The 13,938-nt window shown below is 45.6% G+C and overlaps 1 protein-coding gene across 1 annotated transcript; it reads right to left on the bottom strand.

Annotated features, from left to right (window-relative positions):
* Positions 1-13,091: 13,091 nt before the first annotated feature.
* Positions 13,092-13,646, bottom strand: LOC121021630 (60S ribosomal protein L12-like; the record flags this gene model as incomplete). The annotated part of the gene is given in 1 exon segment (XM_040462190.1): positions 13,092-13,646. A coding segment is annotated over 1 exon segment (555 nt), but the record flags the coding sequence as incomplete, so codon positions are not given.
* Positions 13,647-13,938: the final 292 nt, after the last annotated feature.

The raw sequence follows: 13,938 nt of genomic DNA, 5'->3' as shown, positions 1-13,938 counted from the left end.
TAATCAGGAAAAGAAAACAAGCCCAGAAATTCTGAGCTGCTCAATCAGCATAGTTCCAAACTTATCTACATAAAAAATTTATTTACAATCTAAACTATATCTCATCATGTTAATAGAACACTGAGACAATCAGCTAAATGTCCGAGTTCCGATCGATCAAATACACACTGAGAGGTCTAGGTGCACGGCCCTGGGCGAAATAACTCTGATGGACAGGAAGAAGGAGAGAACGCCGTCTGAACATTCAAGAGCTCACACTGTGTCGGAAAATCCGGACATTAATAAGCGAAAAATCCAAAAGAAGAGATGTCACCATGAAGCATGATGAACGTTCAGAAGGAGTGGTGTCAATACTATGTACAATCTCAGAGGAAAAGTTGATCCCCGCTCAATAGAATATTCAGAGAGGAGTCACCGAGTGGAACTACTGAAGAACAGGCTATGGCTGGATGGAGAAGGAGGGCCAGAGCAGGCCAGCTAAAGGTGGCTCCCAGCTCTGGCTACAGGGAAATCCACTCACCGTCTTCAACAAGTTTCGACACAGATTTAGCCACATGTAAATAAGAGAGTGGGAGCAAGTGGGGTATACCACAAGCCAACCTCACACGTAGGTGCAGGAAAATACAGAGGAGCAGGGACTCGGGGGCCAGGGGGATTGGGTTTGAAGTTTTAACTCTGGCCCTCCTGGCCATGAGTTGCTTTCTTTCTCCAGGCCTCGAGTTTTACCTGAAAAATGGGGACAGCACCGGTTTCATTTTTTCAACTCAAGCTGTGTGCTTGCTATGTGCCAGCATCAGGCGAAGCATTTTGCATAAATTATTTCGTTTAATCATCACGATGGCAAACTTACGAGGTCGCCACTATGGTTGTCCCCAGGTTATATATGAGAAAATCGGACTCTAATCCCGCATGGGGAGGACAGAATTCAAACCCAGGCTGTTTGGGGCCAGAGCCGTCACCACACTGCACACAGTATTTGAGAAGGTCAGCTGAGTGCCTGGCTCGTATGGGTGCTCAACGGGGAGTGATCCTCAGTCCAGAACAGAGGATTCAACACAAACTGGCTGAACTATATAAACACACCATTTCCACAGGGCCCTGTAAGGAAACTGGGCTGACCCATGACTTTCAGATGGGAGATATAAGCCACCCAAGGCACGGAGCCATATGGTCCTGGGAGGTGTCAGTCCTAAACAGTCCCTGCTCCCACGACTGCTGCCATGTCCATGCACCGGAGGACGGAGAAGATCAAAATATCCACCAGTGAGAGGGGAGGAGTGAGGGGACAGCAGAGGGTTGGGGCGTCACCTTTGTCCTGGGTGTCAGAAAAAACCGTCTCTGGGTTCCCGTCAGCGCCGGTTACCATGGCAGGGGCCTCAACCCAGGTGGTTGGGACACATCTGGAATATGAAACGAGAACCCAGATCAACTTTCCAGCCTGGTGACTTTGCAAATTCGGCCACCTTTGACAGGTCACCTGGTCTTTCTGAGCCTCAGTTTCCCTGTCTGCAACTGAGGGGAGAGGGTGTGTCTAGTTCTATCGTTTTGTTGTTCTAGGATTCTATGAGTCTAACGTGGACATAGATGATGAGACTCCAATCAACCAGAAATAGCACCTTTGAGTTCCCACCAGATACGCCACATGTCTAGTAATATATATTCATAGGGGCAGGCACTGACAATTTTTGAGGAAGAAAACCAAGTTATACGAAATGTCTAATTCATAATATTGGGGAAGTCATTGTGTCAGCAATTGCTCAAGATACATGCAACCCGAATTCAGAGAAACGAAGAACGTTCTACAGATTATGCTCAGTTTGTGAATGCTGCGGTGGCTCTGACCAGGGCTTGTCCATACATTATACTCTGCAGTTGCTGGCAGATACTTGGAGACGGCGTGTAGGAGAAGCACTTTGTAACATTCTTTGCAATCAAATCAATTCACATAGGAGAAACACTGTTTAACCTTAGGGTTGATGTCCCTGAGTCTCCGTTGCCTCCTCAGCTCATTGGGAATTCAAACGTCTCCCTCAAAGAGTCTATCAAGAGGGGTAAGGGAGACTGTGAGATCTTCCAGCACTTTCCCTGCCTCACTGCTGGGTCTCAGGACCAGCGCTAGCTTCATGGGCATGACTCCTATGCAGCCTCGTAGGGCGAGGGCCCCTTGGTTGGTTTCGGGCTCTGCTCTTGCCATCTTTAAATTCTTAATAATTTTGGGGGGCTCCTGGGTGGTTCAGTAGGTTGAGCATCCGGCTTCGGCTCAGGTCATGATCTCGCGGTTCATGGGTTTGCGTTCTGTGCTGACAGCTCAGAGCCAGGAGCCTACTTGGGATTCTGTGTCTCCATCTCTCATCGCTCTCTCTGCCCCTCCCCCAGTTGCACTCTGCCTCTCTCAAAAGTAAATAAACATTAAAAAATAAATAAATAAATTCTTAGTAACTTTTTAACAGGGAACCCCAGATTTCCATTTGTCCTCCGCCCTGCCAAGGAGGAGGAGGGATCATGACCTAAGCCAAAATCAAGAGTTGAATGCTTAAACGACTGAGCTGCCCAGGTTCACCCCGCACCCATTCATAACATTTTCAAATTGCCACCCCGATCCGCTTCCCACCACGTACACCAGTTTTTTGCAACTCAGAACAACCTTCTGGAACCTGAAGGAAAAGCCTTCTGCAGGGAGATATCCTCTTGGATCTGGTTTCCAGCAGACTAGAGTAATTAATTAATGGAGGGGTACCTGGGTGGCTCAGTCAGTTAGGTATCAGACTCTTAATTTCAGCTCAGGTCATGATCTTGTGGTTTGTGAGCTGGAGCCCCGCATTGGGCTCTTTGCTGACCGTGAGGAGTCTGCTTGGGATTCTCTCTCTCCCTCTCTCTCTCTCTACGCCTCCCCCACTCTCCTAATCTTGCTCTCTCAAAATAAATAAATAGACTTAAAAAATTAAAAAAAGAAATTTATTTTAAAAGTAGCACTTTACTGGGCACTAAACTACTCCTTGTCTGTAATCCTCATAGCAATACTGGATGGTGGGTGGCTTTATACCCATTTTACAGATGAAGAAACTGAGGCTTACACAGGGCTAGCAGCATTCTTTGGATCTAGTTCTGTCTGGATCCACGGTCTACCCACCCTCCAGCCAGGAGCTCTGATTACTGCCACAATTAGTACAAACATACCTTAGATCTTGGGAACAAGAAACTAATATCCATCAAGTAAAAACTGCTCAATCTCAGGTCCAGTCCAAGCTGAATGCAATCGAATTCCACACTCTGAAATCCCAGCACATAAACAGAGAATCCCCTCTGAGACTTCTACACATGTATGTTCACAGATACACATTCCTTCAACTAATCTAAAATTCTACCTACCCAGACAATACTTACCTCCAGGGCCAAGAGCAAGGTCTGATCCCAGCTGGTGTTTCGACAATGTTTCCAATGATGGAAACATCTCCTCCACAAACCCCCCCAGCCCCACCCGGAAGCTCCTCACTCATTGAGGTCAGTCGCAAATGTTTCATCATTTCCAACAAGGCGGGGACAGGCTGCTCAGAAGATAATAATCTAGCTCTGTTGAGTAGAACGGAGTGAAGCAATAGATAACACCTTCTATCTCCCTCAGCAGGGCTCTACCGGGCTCCTCTTTGCAGACAGTTCACACCGATGAAGGAGATTAGTAGTCTCTCTCCATGTGAATGCACACTGAAGTACCACCAATATGCACATAACCTGGTAGAGGGGAGAGAGCACGGGCAAGAGGAGTCAAGAGGCCTGGGTTCAAGTCCAACCTCAGATATTAACTTGCTGCATGAGTTCAGACAAATTACTTTCCCACGAGGAACCTCATGTTCTTCCTCCATAAAATGAAGAAGTAGGTCTCGAGATATTAGCAAAGGTCCCTTCCAACTTGGCCCATCTTTGATGTGGCCATAGATTAAGAGATTGCGTATGGGACGCAGGGCAACTGATGAGGATCATTGTCCAAGGACAATTTCTTTGCCATTCAACATTAAATGGGGCCAACCTGGGGTTGTTGTTGCAGTTTGTGTGATAGACCCGCTTTGGGCAGGTCTCAAGCTAAACCCCCAGGACTGAAATTTGGGAGTGAAGAAGATGTGATGAGGATAAAATGATCCTGATAGGAAACCAAGAAAGCAGAATTTTATAAATCTCTGTGATATCACCTCCCTGTCGCAGGACAAGTTAACCAGTATAGAATAATGGCTTCAGAATCAGATATATTCAGATTTAAACCCTGCTATACTACTTGGTAGCTGTGTGACTTGACAAAAGTTGCTTAACCTCTCTGATCCTCAGTTTTTTCATCTGTAAAATTGGGTTAACAATAAATACCTATTTTTTAATCTCATAAGGTTTTTTTTTAAATATATGAAATTTATTGTCAAATTGGTTTCCATACAACACCCAGTGCTCATCCCAAAAGATGCCCTCTTCAATGCCCATCACCTCCCCTCCCCTCCCTCCCACCCCCCATCAACCCTCAGTTTGTTCTCAGTTTTTAAGAGTCTCTTATGCTTTGGCTCTCTCCCACTCTAACCTCTTTTTTTTTTTTCCTTCCCCTCCCCCATGGGTTTCTGTTAAGTTTATCAGGATCCACGTAAGAGTGAAAACATATGGTATCTGTCTTTCTCTATATGGCTTATTTCACTTAGCATCACACTCTCCAGTTCCATCCACGTTGCTACAAAAGGCCATATTTCATTCTTTCTCATTGCCACGTAGTATATAAACCACCATTTCTTTATCCGTTCATCAGTTGATGGACATTTAGGCTCTTGCCACAACTCATAAGGTTTTTTAAAGTGAAGTCATATAAATAATTAGGCAAAGCACTTAACAGAACGAAGTTCCTTTCTGTGGTAAACAACAAATGGTAGCGATCTATACTTTTATTCTCTGAAAGAAAGTTAGAAAGCCATTCTTTAGGCTGAGTCCGGCTCAGTGTTCTATGACCCTCGATGTGTCATCGGCTCACTGTGGAAATACGTTTGTGGCGGTAGCTGCTGCTTGGGGTTGTGTTGAGAACACAAAGCCCTGCTATCACTCAAGATTTGGGGACACACAAGAGTGATTTCCTAACTGGACTGTCCATGTCCTCCACATTGACCTGCTAATGTCAACTACACTTCTCTCTGCTCCCAACTCTGCCATGATCTCTAAGTGATTAACTCGAGCTACAGTTAACCTACAGGAATCAAGACAAATCTCTGCACTTTGATTATCCTCTCACACGAACCCGTTGTAGTTATGGCAGCAGCCAGAGTTGCGCAAACTTCACGAAGCTCTGCTCTTTTGCATGGACCACTCTTGGACCAGAACCTTCCACGAGCCTCTCTGAGGCTCACAGGATCATGTAGTTATTAAGGATCATTGAACATGATGTATTTTGGGTCCTCCACTTGTGCAGTCTTTCTAGACAGTGTTAGAATAATAGGAAGTCCGCTTGACTTGGACCTCAGTGCCCTAGAGATCTGAGGCATTTGACCTCTCTGGACTGTATTTTCCTCATCTAGAACCGGAAGGGGTTGTAGTTAGATCATCCACGACTCTGCTCTAAATAGCGAAGTAAGAATTATTGGGGGTCTCTGTCTTATTCTTCTCCATGTCCCGGGTTGCCAGAACTCTGCCTGCACTTGTAATAGGTGCTTGATAAATGTCTGTGGCGTGGATAAGAGAGTGAATGAGTTCGAGGGCTCTGGGGTGTGCCAGGGGCTCATGCACTACCTGACTGCACACACACACTTGCCGAAGATGAGCTGAGGATTCACCCGCAAAAGCGCTTAGCCTGCTCCGGCTCGGAGGCCCCGGGAATGTGTTCCTCACACAGTCCCCCGTCATCTGCGGAGCCCCATATGATATGGCTCTCCTCTCTCTGCTTTGAGCCTAACAGACTCCAGCCCCAAAGGCAGGATCCGAGGGGAGATCAGAACAGTGATAAATGAAGTTATAATACCTGTAACATCAACAGGAAGCTATTTTTGATAGTTTATCACCTGCTGGAGTGGCTGATGGACCTCGATAACATGCTTCCCCCCCTCCCCCCCGCCCCAGACAGTTCATAAGACAGCATCCCCTCCAAAGCCCTTTTCTCTGTGTGATGTCTCCAACATCTGTGGGACCCAGTGTGTCCCAGAGAACGCAGCTACTCTCTACAGGAGAGCATTTTCTCTCTCCATCTTTAATGGTATGTCAACAGGAATAGGAATTTTCAGGCAAAGAGAAAACACCCTGCTCACTATGCGATCATTTTCCTAGTCCGTTTTTCCGAATCCATTTCCTGATCCATTTTTTATAATATTTCCCCTGCATACTTGCTCTTTAAAAATACTTTTCCAAATTGTTTTCCGCACTGTAACAAAGGAGCTTTTAAAACCCACAGCTCTGGTGATGGCATCCTCTGCCAAAGCCTCCCATGGCCTCCCATTGCACTTAGGATGAAATCCAAGATCCTGACTAAGATCCACAAGGCTCCCACTATCTGGCAGTCACCACCCTTTTAGCCATATCTCAGGTATTTTGCTTGCTTTTCTCTCTTCATCCTTTTCCAGGCTCCCTCTCTCCTCAGGGTGTCTGCTCAGGTGGGTCCCTCAGGGCCCAAAAAGTTTTCAGGCATTTTTTTAAAGATTTTATTTTTAAGTAATCTCTACACTCAACGTGGGGCTTGAACTCACAACCCCAAGATCAAGAGTTGCAAACTCTACTGATTGAGCCAGCCAGGTTCCCCCCTCATGGTATTTTTTTTAAGTTTATTTTGTTTATTTTGAGAGAGAGAGAGAGAGCAGAGGAGGGGCAGAGAGAGGGAGAGACAGAAGCCCAAGCAGTCTCTATGCTGTTAGTGCAGAACCTGACACGGGGCTCAAACTCACAAACCATGAGGTCATGACCTGAGCCAAGATAGATGAACTGACTAAGCCACCTAGATATCCCTTCATGGTATGTTTAATGGCTGCCTAATATCCCACTTTGCTAGTATAACCCAAATTCAAACCATTCCTTGGGTCATCACTCAGTTGTTTCCAGTGTTTTTACTATTGCAGACAAAACCATCATGGATAACGTTGTACACACTGATTTTTTTCCCCCCTTAGTTCAGACTATTTCCTTAGGATTAAGTTCTTGAAGTGAATATCTACGTTCAAGGAAAGTGCTCTTATGGTTTTTGAATCACTTTGCCCTTCTACTTGCAGAAGATGTATTCCAGTAGCAGGATTGGAGTGAGCCCATTATCTACAATCTGGAGAGCAATGAACGATCATTTTTCAGTAATGACAGAGTGTTATTGCCACAAAGGTTTTAGTTTACTTTTTTCAAATCTGTTTATCATTAGTAATAAAATGTTTTATTATTTAATGAGTGTCAGCAACTGTACCACTTGCTTTCTTTACACTAATTCATTTAACCCCCACAACAAATGTATAAGGAGGATACTATTTTACAATGAAGAAGCTGGGGTCGTCTGGGTGGCTCAGTCAGTTGAGCATTGGATTCTCAATTCCAGCGCAGGTCATGAGCTCATGGTTTGTGAGTTCGAGCCCCACATCAGGTTCTGTGCTGACAGCTCCAAGCCTGGAGCCTGCTTCAGATTCTGTGTCTCCGTCTCTGCCCCTCCCCAGCTTGTGCTGTCTCTTTGTCTCTCTCAAAAAAATAAACATTAAAAAATTTTTTAATAATAAAATAAAATAAAATAAAACAAAGAAGCTGAAACTTGGGGAGGTTCCCAAATTCAGGATTGTAGTAACTAGCAGAACCAGGATTCAAACTCAGAACTTTTATTATCAGTTTGAAAACCGCTTGCTTTCTGCAATATTTGCATACTTTCTATACCCCCTAATGGATTTTCTGCATCGGCAAGTAGGTTGACACTCAACGCCATGGGGTTGTGCAGTGCACAACCCTAAGTTCGCATGACAAGCACCAAGCCCTGCACCTTCCCAGAGTCAACAGTCTATGGCCAGGAGCTTCTTGCCCCTGGCCATCCCCTCCACTCCTCTCCTCCCTTTCAGTTCAAACTTTTTATTGATTCGTGATCTCAGTCTATAACCTAAAGTTTAACCTCAGTGACAGATGCACTGAGATGCCCACGTCCCTGAATTGCTTAAGAATTAATGAGTTCACGTGAAGCACTCCATTCATTGCAAAACACTCTGCAAACATTAGGTTTTAATATCTTTTCCATTTTTAAAGTTTATTTATTTATTTTGAGAGACAGCATAAGCAGGGGAGGGGCAGAGAGAGGTGGGAGAGAGAGAATCCCAAGCAGGCTCCGCACTGTCAGCGCAGAGACCGATGTGGGACTCAAATGCATGACCTGTGACATCATGACCTGAGCCGAAATCAAGAGTTGGACACTTAACCCACTGAACCTATTACCTCTTAAAAATAACATAGACGGGGCGCCTGGGTGGCTTGGTCTGTTAAGCGTCCGACTTCAGCCAGGTCACGATCTCGCGGTCCGTGAGTTCTAGCCCCGCATCAGGCTCTGGGCTGACGGCTCAGAGCCTGGAGCCTGTTTCCGATTCTGTGTCTCCCTCTCTCTCTGCTCCTCCCCCGTTCATGCTCTGTCTCTCTCTGTCCCAAAAATAAATAAACGTTGAAAAAAAAAATTAAAAATAAATAAATAAATAAATAAATAAACGTTAAAAAAAATTAAAAATAAAATTAAAAATAAAATAAAATAAAATAGAAGTGGAGAGCAACTGCTACTGAGAGCAGGGCTCCTTCTGGGGTGATGAAAGTTGTTCTAAAAATGATCGTGGTGCTGGTTATGTGCCTCTGTGGGCAGACTGCAACTGTGGCATTGAATTGTATGGTAAGTGAATTCTACCTCAATTAAGCTGGTATTAAAAAAAATAATTCTAGAAAAAATCAAGGGCTTTCCTACCATGACCACTGTGTTGTTCTCCCCTAAATGGTTCTACCATTCATTCATCCTGCGGATGTTTCTGGATAGTCCGTGATGCGCCTGGCCCTATGCCAGGCTAAGCATAGCAGGGTATGCTAAGCACTTGGAATACAGAGTAAAGAAGATAGACGTGGTCACTATCCTCAAGGGATTGGGATCATAGACTCCAGATACGAAATCACACAAAAGTGTGGTGAGTGCTATATTCTGGAAAGTAAAAGGGAGTCAGGAAAACAGACCCAGAGGCTCATCACAGTCTTTGTCAGAGAAACCCTAGCTTCTATCTACAGTTTGAGATGGACATTTCAGTGGCCTCAGCAAGCAGATGTCCCTGAAGCCGGCCTCAGCAAGCCGGGATGGAGGTCCCGGGAGAGAGCCTTGTGGTGCTCCAACATCAAAAGGACGGGTGGAGACCCCCAAATCATGGAAAAGACACAGGAGTTATGAGACAGCAATTCATAGACACCAGGTCTCAGGGAACATTCATCTAACATGTTCCGGCCCCTGTATGTCCCCCCATTTTCCTCATGCAGTCAGGATTGTCCCAGCTGGTGTGTTTCCAGGGGGTGTCAGTGAATTTCCTAGATCAAGGTTTGTTTTTAAACATTTTTTCATGTTTATTTATTTTTGAGAGAGGGAGACAGAATGTGGGCAGGGGAGGGGCAGAGAGAGGGAGACACAGAATTTGAAGCAGGTCCAGGCTCCGAGCTGTCAGCACAGCATCAGGCTCGAACCCATGAATTGTGAGATCATGACCTGAGCTGAAGTCAGATGCTCAACCGACTGCACCACCCAGGTGCCCGCCCCTACTAGATCAAGTTTTGAACATCTACGCCAAGAAACGTGTTTTCAGAGTATATTAGAGTCCACTATTTTTCCAAAGCCTGAAATACATTTTTTTCTAAAAACAAGGATCCTCGTCAATTTCATTAAGTTTGGGATACTCGATGTTTGCACATCGAGTGTGTCCTTTCTTCCATCCAGGCTAGCCCACCTGGTGCACAAATTGTCTTCTACTTTTTTGTGTCTATTTTAGCTTCCCACTTAGATGATCAGCTCCTAAGGAAGTGAAAAATTGGGGGTCATGTGATTTATTTATTTGTCCAGTTCCTTTTTATGAGAACCTGCTGCTAAATGATACTTGAGGCAGGTTTGGAAACAAAAAACAAAAAACACTACCCGTGTTAATGGATAATGGCCACTCCCTTCGAGTGATGGCAACATAGTCCTGCTGATTCTAGTTCACTCGACTACTAGTCAATGAGAAATAACTCCTTAGAACATAATCAATTGTATTAACCAGCCAATAATAACTCTTCACATTTTCTATAGCATCTTACAGTTTATAGAATATTTTCATATAACATCATTGGACAACTCCTGTTGAGGTAGTCATTATTATTTCCATTTTAGAGATGAAAAAAGGCTGGACATTAGTTAACTTGGTAAGGGTTGTACACAATCAGCGAACAGCTGGGTTACGCTGTCAGCTCAGTGGTAACCCAAGGGGGTGATGCAGGTGACAGTGGGAGCTGTCCATCTGGGAGGCAGGTGTTAAAGGGGTGTGTTGTCTATAGAGGATTTTATTTTTTTAATTTTTTAAAGTTTATTTATTTTTGAGAGAAAGACAGAAAGAGATTGAGAGCACAAGCAGGGAAAGGGCAGAGAGAGAATCTCAAGCAGGCTCTACACTGTCAGTGCAAAGACCTATGCGGGGCTTGAACTCATGAACTGTGAGATCATGACCTGAGCCAAAACCAAGAGTCAGATGCTTAACCGACTGAGCCACCCAGGTGCCCTGCAGGGGATTTTAAAACAATGAAACTAAAAGCAGTCTGCTTTTATTATCACCCTGAGCCAATAATTCTAAATAATGTCAGTGATAAAATACTCCTCCCTGCTGGGCACTGAGAAGCTGGTTTTTTCTTTCCTGTAATAGAAATATTAAGAGAGCAAGTAAACCTCTTTTCCAGTCACACAGAGAGATTTCTCTTAGGACTTTGCAAAGTATTTCATGTTCCAGATCCCTGTCCTTGTTAAAACAGATACATTTTCTTTGAGGGTTTTCAGGGCCTTGCAGAATTGTACTTTTCCAGGGGAAATAACAATGGCCACAACGTCTAGAAGCTCCTCCAAAGAATCTTCCAGAAGAACAGCATCAATTCACTCATTCAGCAAAATGCACTGAGCAGCTCCTCAGAGACTGATGCAGGAGCCATGGGTGCGGGTGGGTAACAGAGAGAGGAAGACAGCTACCCCCGCCAGGCTGGTGATCTGTGGACAATTTCTGAGGATGAGCTGGAGGAATTTATCCTAGAGCCCAAGACCTGGGCACATAGCTCACTTGATCTCCAGACCTTAGCTGGAGATGTCCAGAATTCTGCCATCTGAAGTGGGAAGGGAAGCTTGCTCCAAAGTCACAAACGTTGATTTAGTATTGGAGTCCTAGCTGTTAGCTCAGACCCAAGGGGTTTCCTGGGACCCGGAATTCTCGATGCTAAAACCAGTACCATCCCCAGCCAATCAGGATGGTTGGTCATCCTCCCTTCTAGTTGCTAAGATTTCTTAATCACTATTAAGTGTTCGTTTTACTGTTGTTAGAATCACCACGGGTCCCAAGGTTGGGGCAGAGAGAGCTGGGCAATATCTGTATTTTAGCCTGGGAGCCAGCACCAAGGCAGACTCACACACGAGCTCTAGGAAGACCCCAGGGCAGCCATCCTCAAGAGCAGCGTTACTGACATTTTTTGTGCAGGCTAATTCTAGCTTCCAGAGGGCGATACAATGCATGGTAGGATATTTAGCAGCATCCCTGGCCTCTACCCAGCGTGTCCCAGTAGTGCACACACACACACACACACACACACACACACACACACCATCTCACTGTGATAATCAAAAATGTCACCTGATATCTTCAAATGTCCCCTGGAAGGAGTATGAAATTTCTCCCAGCTGACACCTGCTGCTCTACAGACATGTCTCTTGTTGCCTCATTAAGAATTGGAAGCCCTCGTGCAGAAATCAAGGCTGGTAGAGGGGGCGTCTTGGCTTCGAGCTGGGCACAGTCACCCCACTTGCCCCCATGAAAGTCTAACGGCTACTCTGCACTCTCCCTGGGCAGAAGCAGAGCTAGCCTGGTCCCCGGGGACTTTCTGTGACAGTGTGACACCTAGGCAGTTGCCCCCTTATTCCAGCTCTTCCCATAAGGTGTTACAAGAAATAATTCCTGCCCTATGGGATGCTCCTTGGGGCTATGAAGAGTTTAAAGGATACTGCACAGCTATTCACCAAGCACATTACATATTGGAGGCTCCGAGAAGTCTTGCCATAAAGAGACCTGTTTAAATTTTACATCTCAGATTTATGTGGAGGTCAGTCTATCCATTAAGATTTAAATACCATTGGCTCACTATTCTAGCTGTTGGAAACTCTGGGGCCCTCCCTGAGATTTCCGAGAATTTCCAGAGGGTTTGTGTTCCTGTACTCACTTCCAGCTGAATTCAGCCCCTCCCCGAATTGTCCAACTCATTCATATAGCACCTTTGACCACTTCCCTCTTATTCGTGCTCTATGCTGACCAAGATGTGGATTTCAGTCCCCTTTCTCCTTCCCCAAAATACCCACATTGGGCATTGCTGTGTTAAGCAGGCTTTACTGAGGTTTGCGCTGGTAAAAATCTTTTATGTGATTTTAGCCCCTCTTCCCCTCAAAATTTTCCTTGTTATCCCCCAACACAGCCTCCTCCACCCCCACCCAACTCCTTCTCATTTTATTGTATAAGGCATCCTCACTTTCCCCTCCTTACTTGGCCTTAGACCTACCTTTGCACCTTCAAAGTCTTGTTAATGGATGACCACACAGTTTACCATCCAAATTATGACACTTTTATTTATTTATTTTTTCAACGTTTTTTATTTATTTTTGGGACAGAGAGAGACAGAGCATGAACGGGGGAGGGGCAGAGAGAGAGGGAGACACAGAATCGGAAACAGGCTCCAGGCTCCGAGCCATCAGCCCAGAGCCTGACGCGGGGCTCGAACTCACGGACCGCGAGATCGTGACCTGGCTGAAGTCGGACGCTTAACCGATTGCGCCACCCAGGCGCCCCCACTTTTATTTTTTATTGTCAAACGATCCTTCATTGAAATAGTTTCCTTTGTGATTCTTAACCAGCTGGACATTCCGCTGAACCACTATTGAGGTCATCTATGATGTCATGAGGGTGGCAGCCATCAACACTGCAGCCCACAGATTGGGCAGTCCCCAGGATCTCTTTAATGGTTCCAGAGAGTTCTCTGGCTAACGATCGGTGCTGCCTCTATCAGGCAATGTTGACAATCTCATCAAAGGTGATATCTCCACTGTGTTCAATGTTTTTCTGCTTCTTTCTGTCTCTCAGGGGTTCCTTGAGGGCTTTGATAACCAGGGCAGAGGCAGAAGGTGCCACTTTAACCTGGTCCTGTCGGTTCTGAACGGTCAGTTTCAATGTAATCCTCAGACCCTTCCGATCATCAGTTGCCTTGGCAACCTTTTTTGGAGACAGACCCCGTGGGTCGAACTTCGGGGCCAGGGCAGATGTGGCACCAACTTTGCCACCGGTGCACCTCAGGTATAGGACTTTGATTTCCTTGGGGTCAAACTTAGACGGCCTGGTAGAGGGGGCTGGTGTCAGATAGACCCGGATTCGGGGTGACCGAAGACAGTTGAACTTTTGCCTCCTCCGAGCCAAGAGTCAAAAGCCAAACTATGACACTTCCGAGTGAAAGGCAGTCTCATAATAACGTCGCTGGGACAACAGGTGTGCAGTGGGAAGCTCCCTGGCAAACAAGGGCACGGGAAAACCATACATCTCTGCTAACACAAAGGGCTGTCTACTCCTGGACTTGCCCTCGATTGACACAGAAAAGGTGGCAGAGGGTTGGAAATGTTAGTGCTTCCTTCTCTTCCTCTCCTCAGTCCCTATGAATGCAATGGAGCCATAGAGTATGGTGTTACTGACATGTACCCAGCCA

The sequence above is a fragment of the Herpailurus yagouaroundi genome, unplaced genomic scaffold (assembly GCF_014898765.1).
Source record: "Herpailurus yagouaroundi ecotype Mexico unplaced genomic scaffold, PumYag 308, whole genome shotgun sequence".
NCBI lineage: Eukaryota > Metazoa > Chordata > Mammalia > Carnivora > Felidae > Herpailurus > Herpailurus yagouaroundi.
The sequence above is the reverse complement of the archived record's forward strand: the minus strand, read 5'-3'. Positions and strand labels throughout refer to the sequence as shown.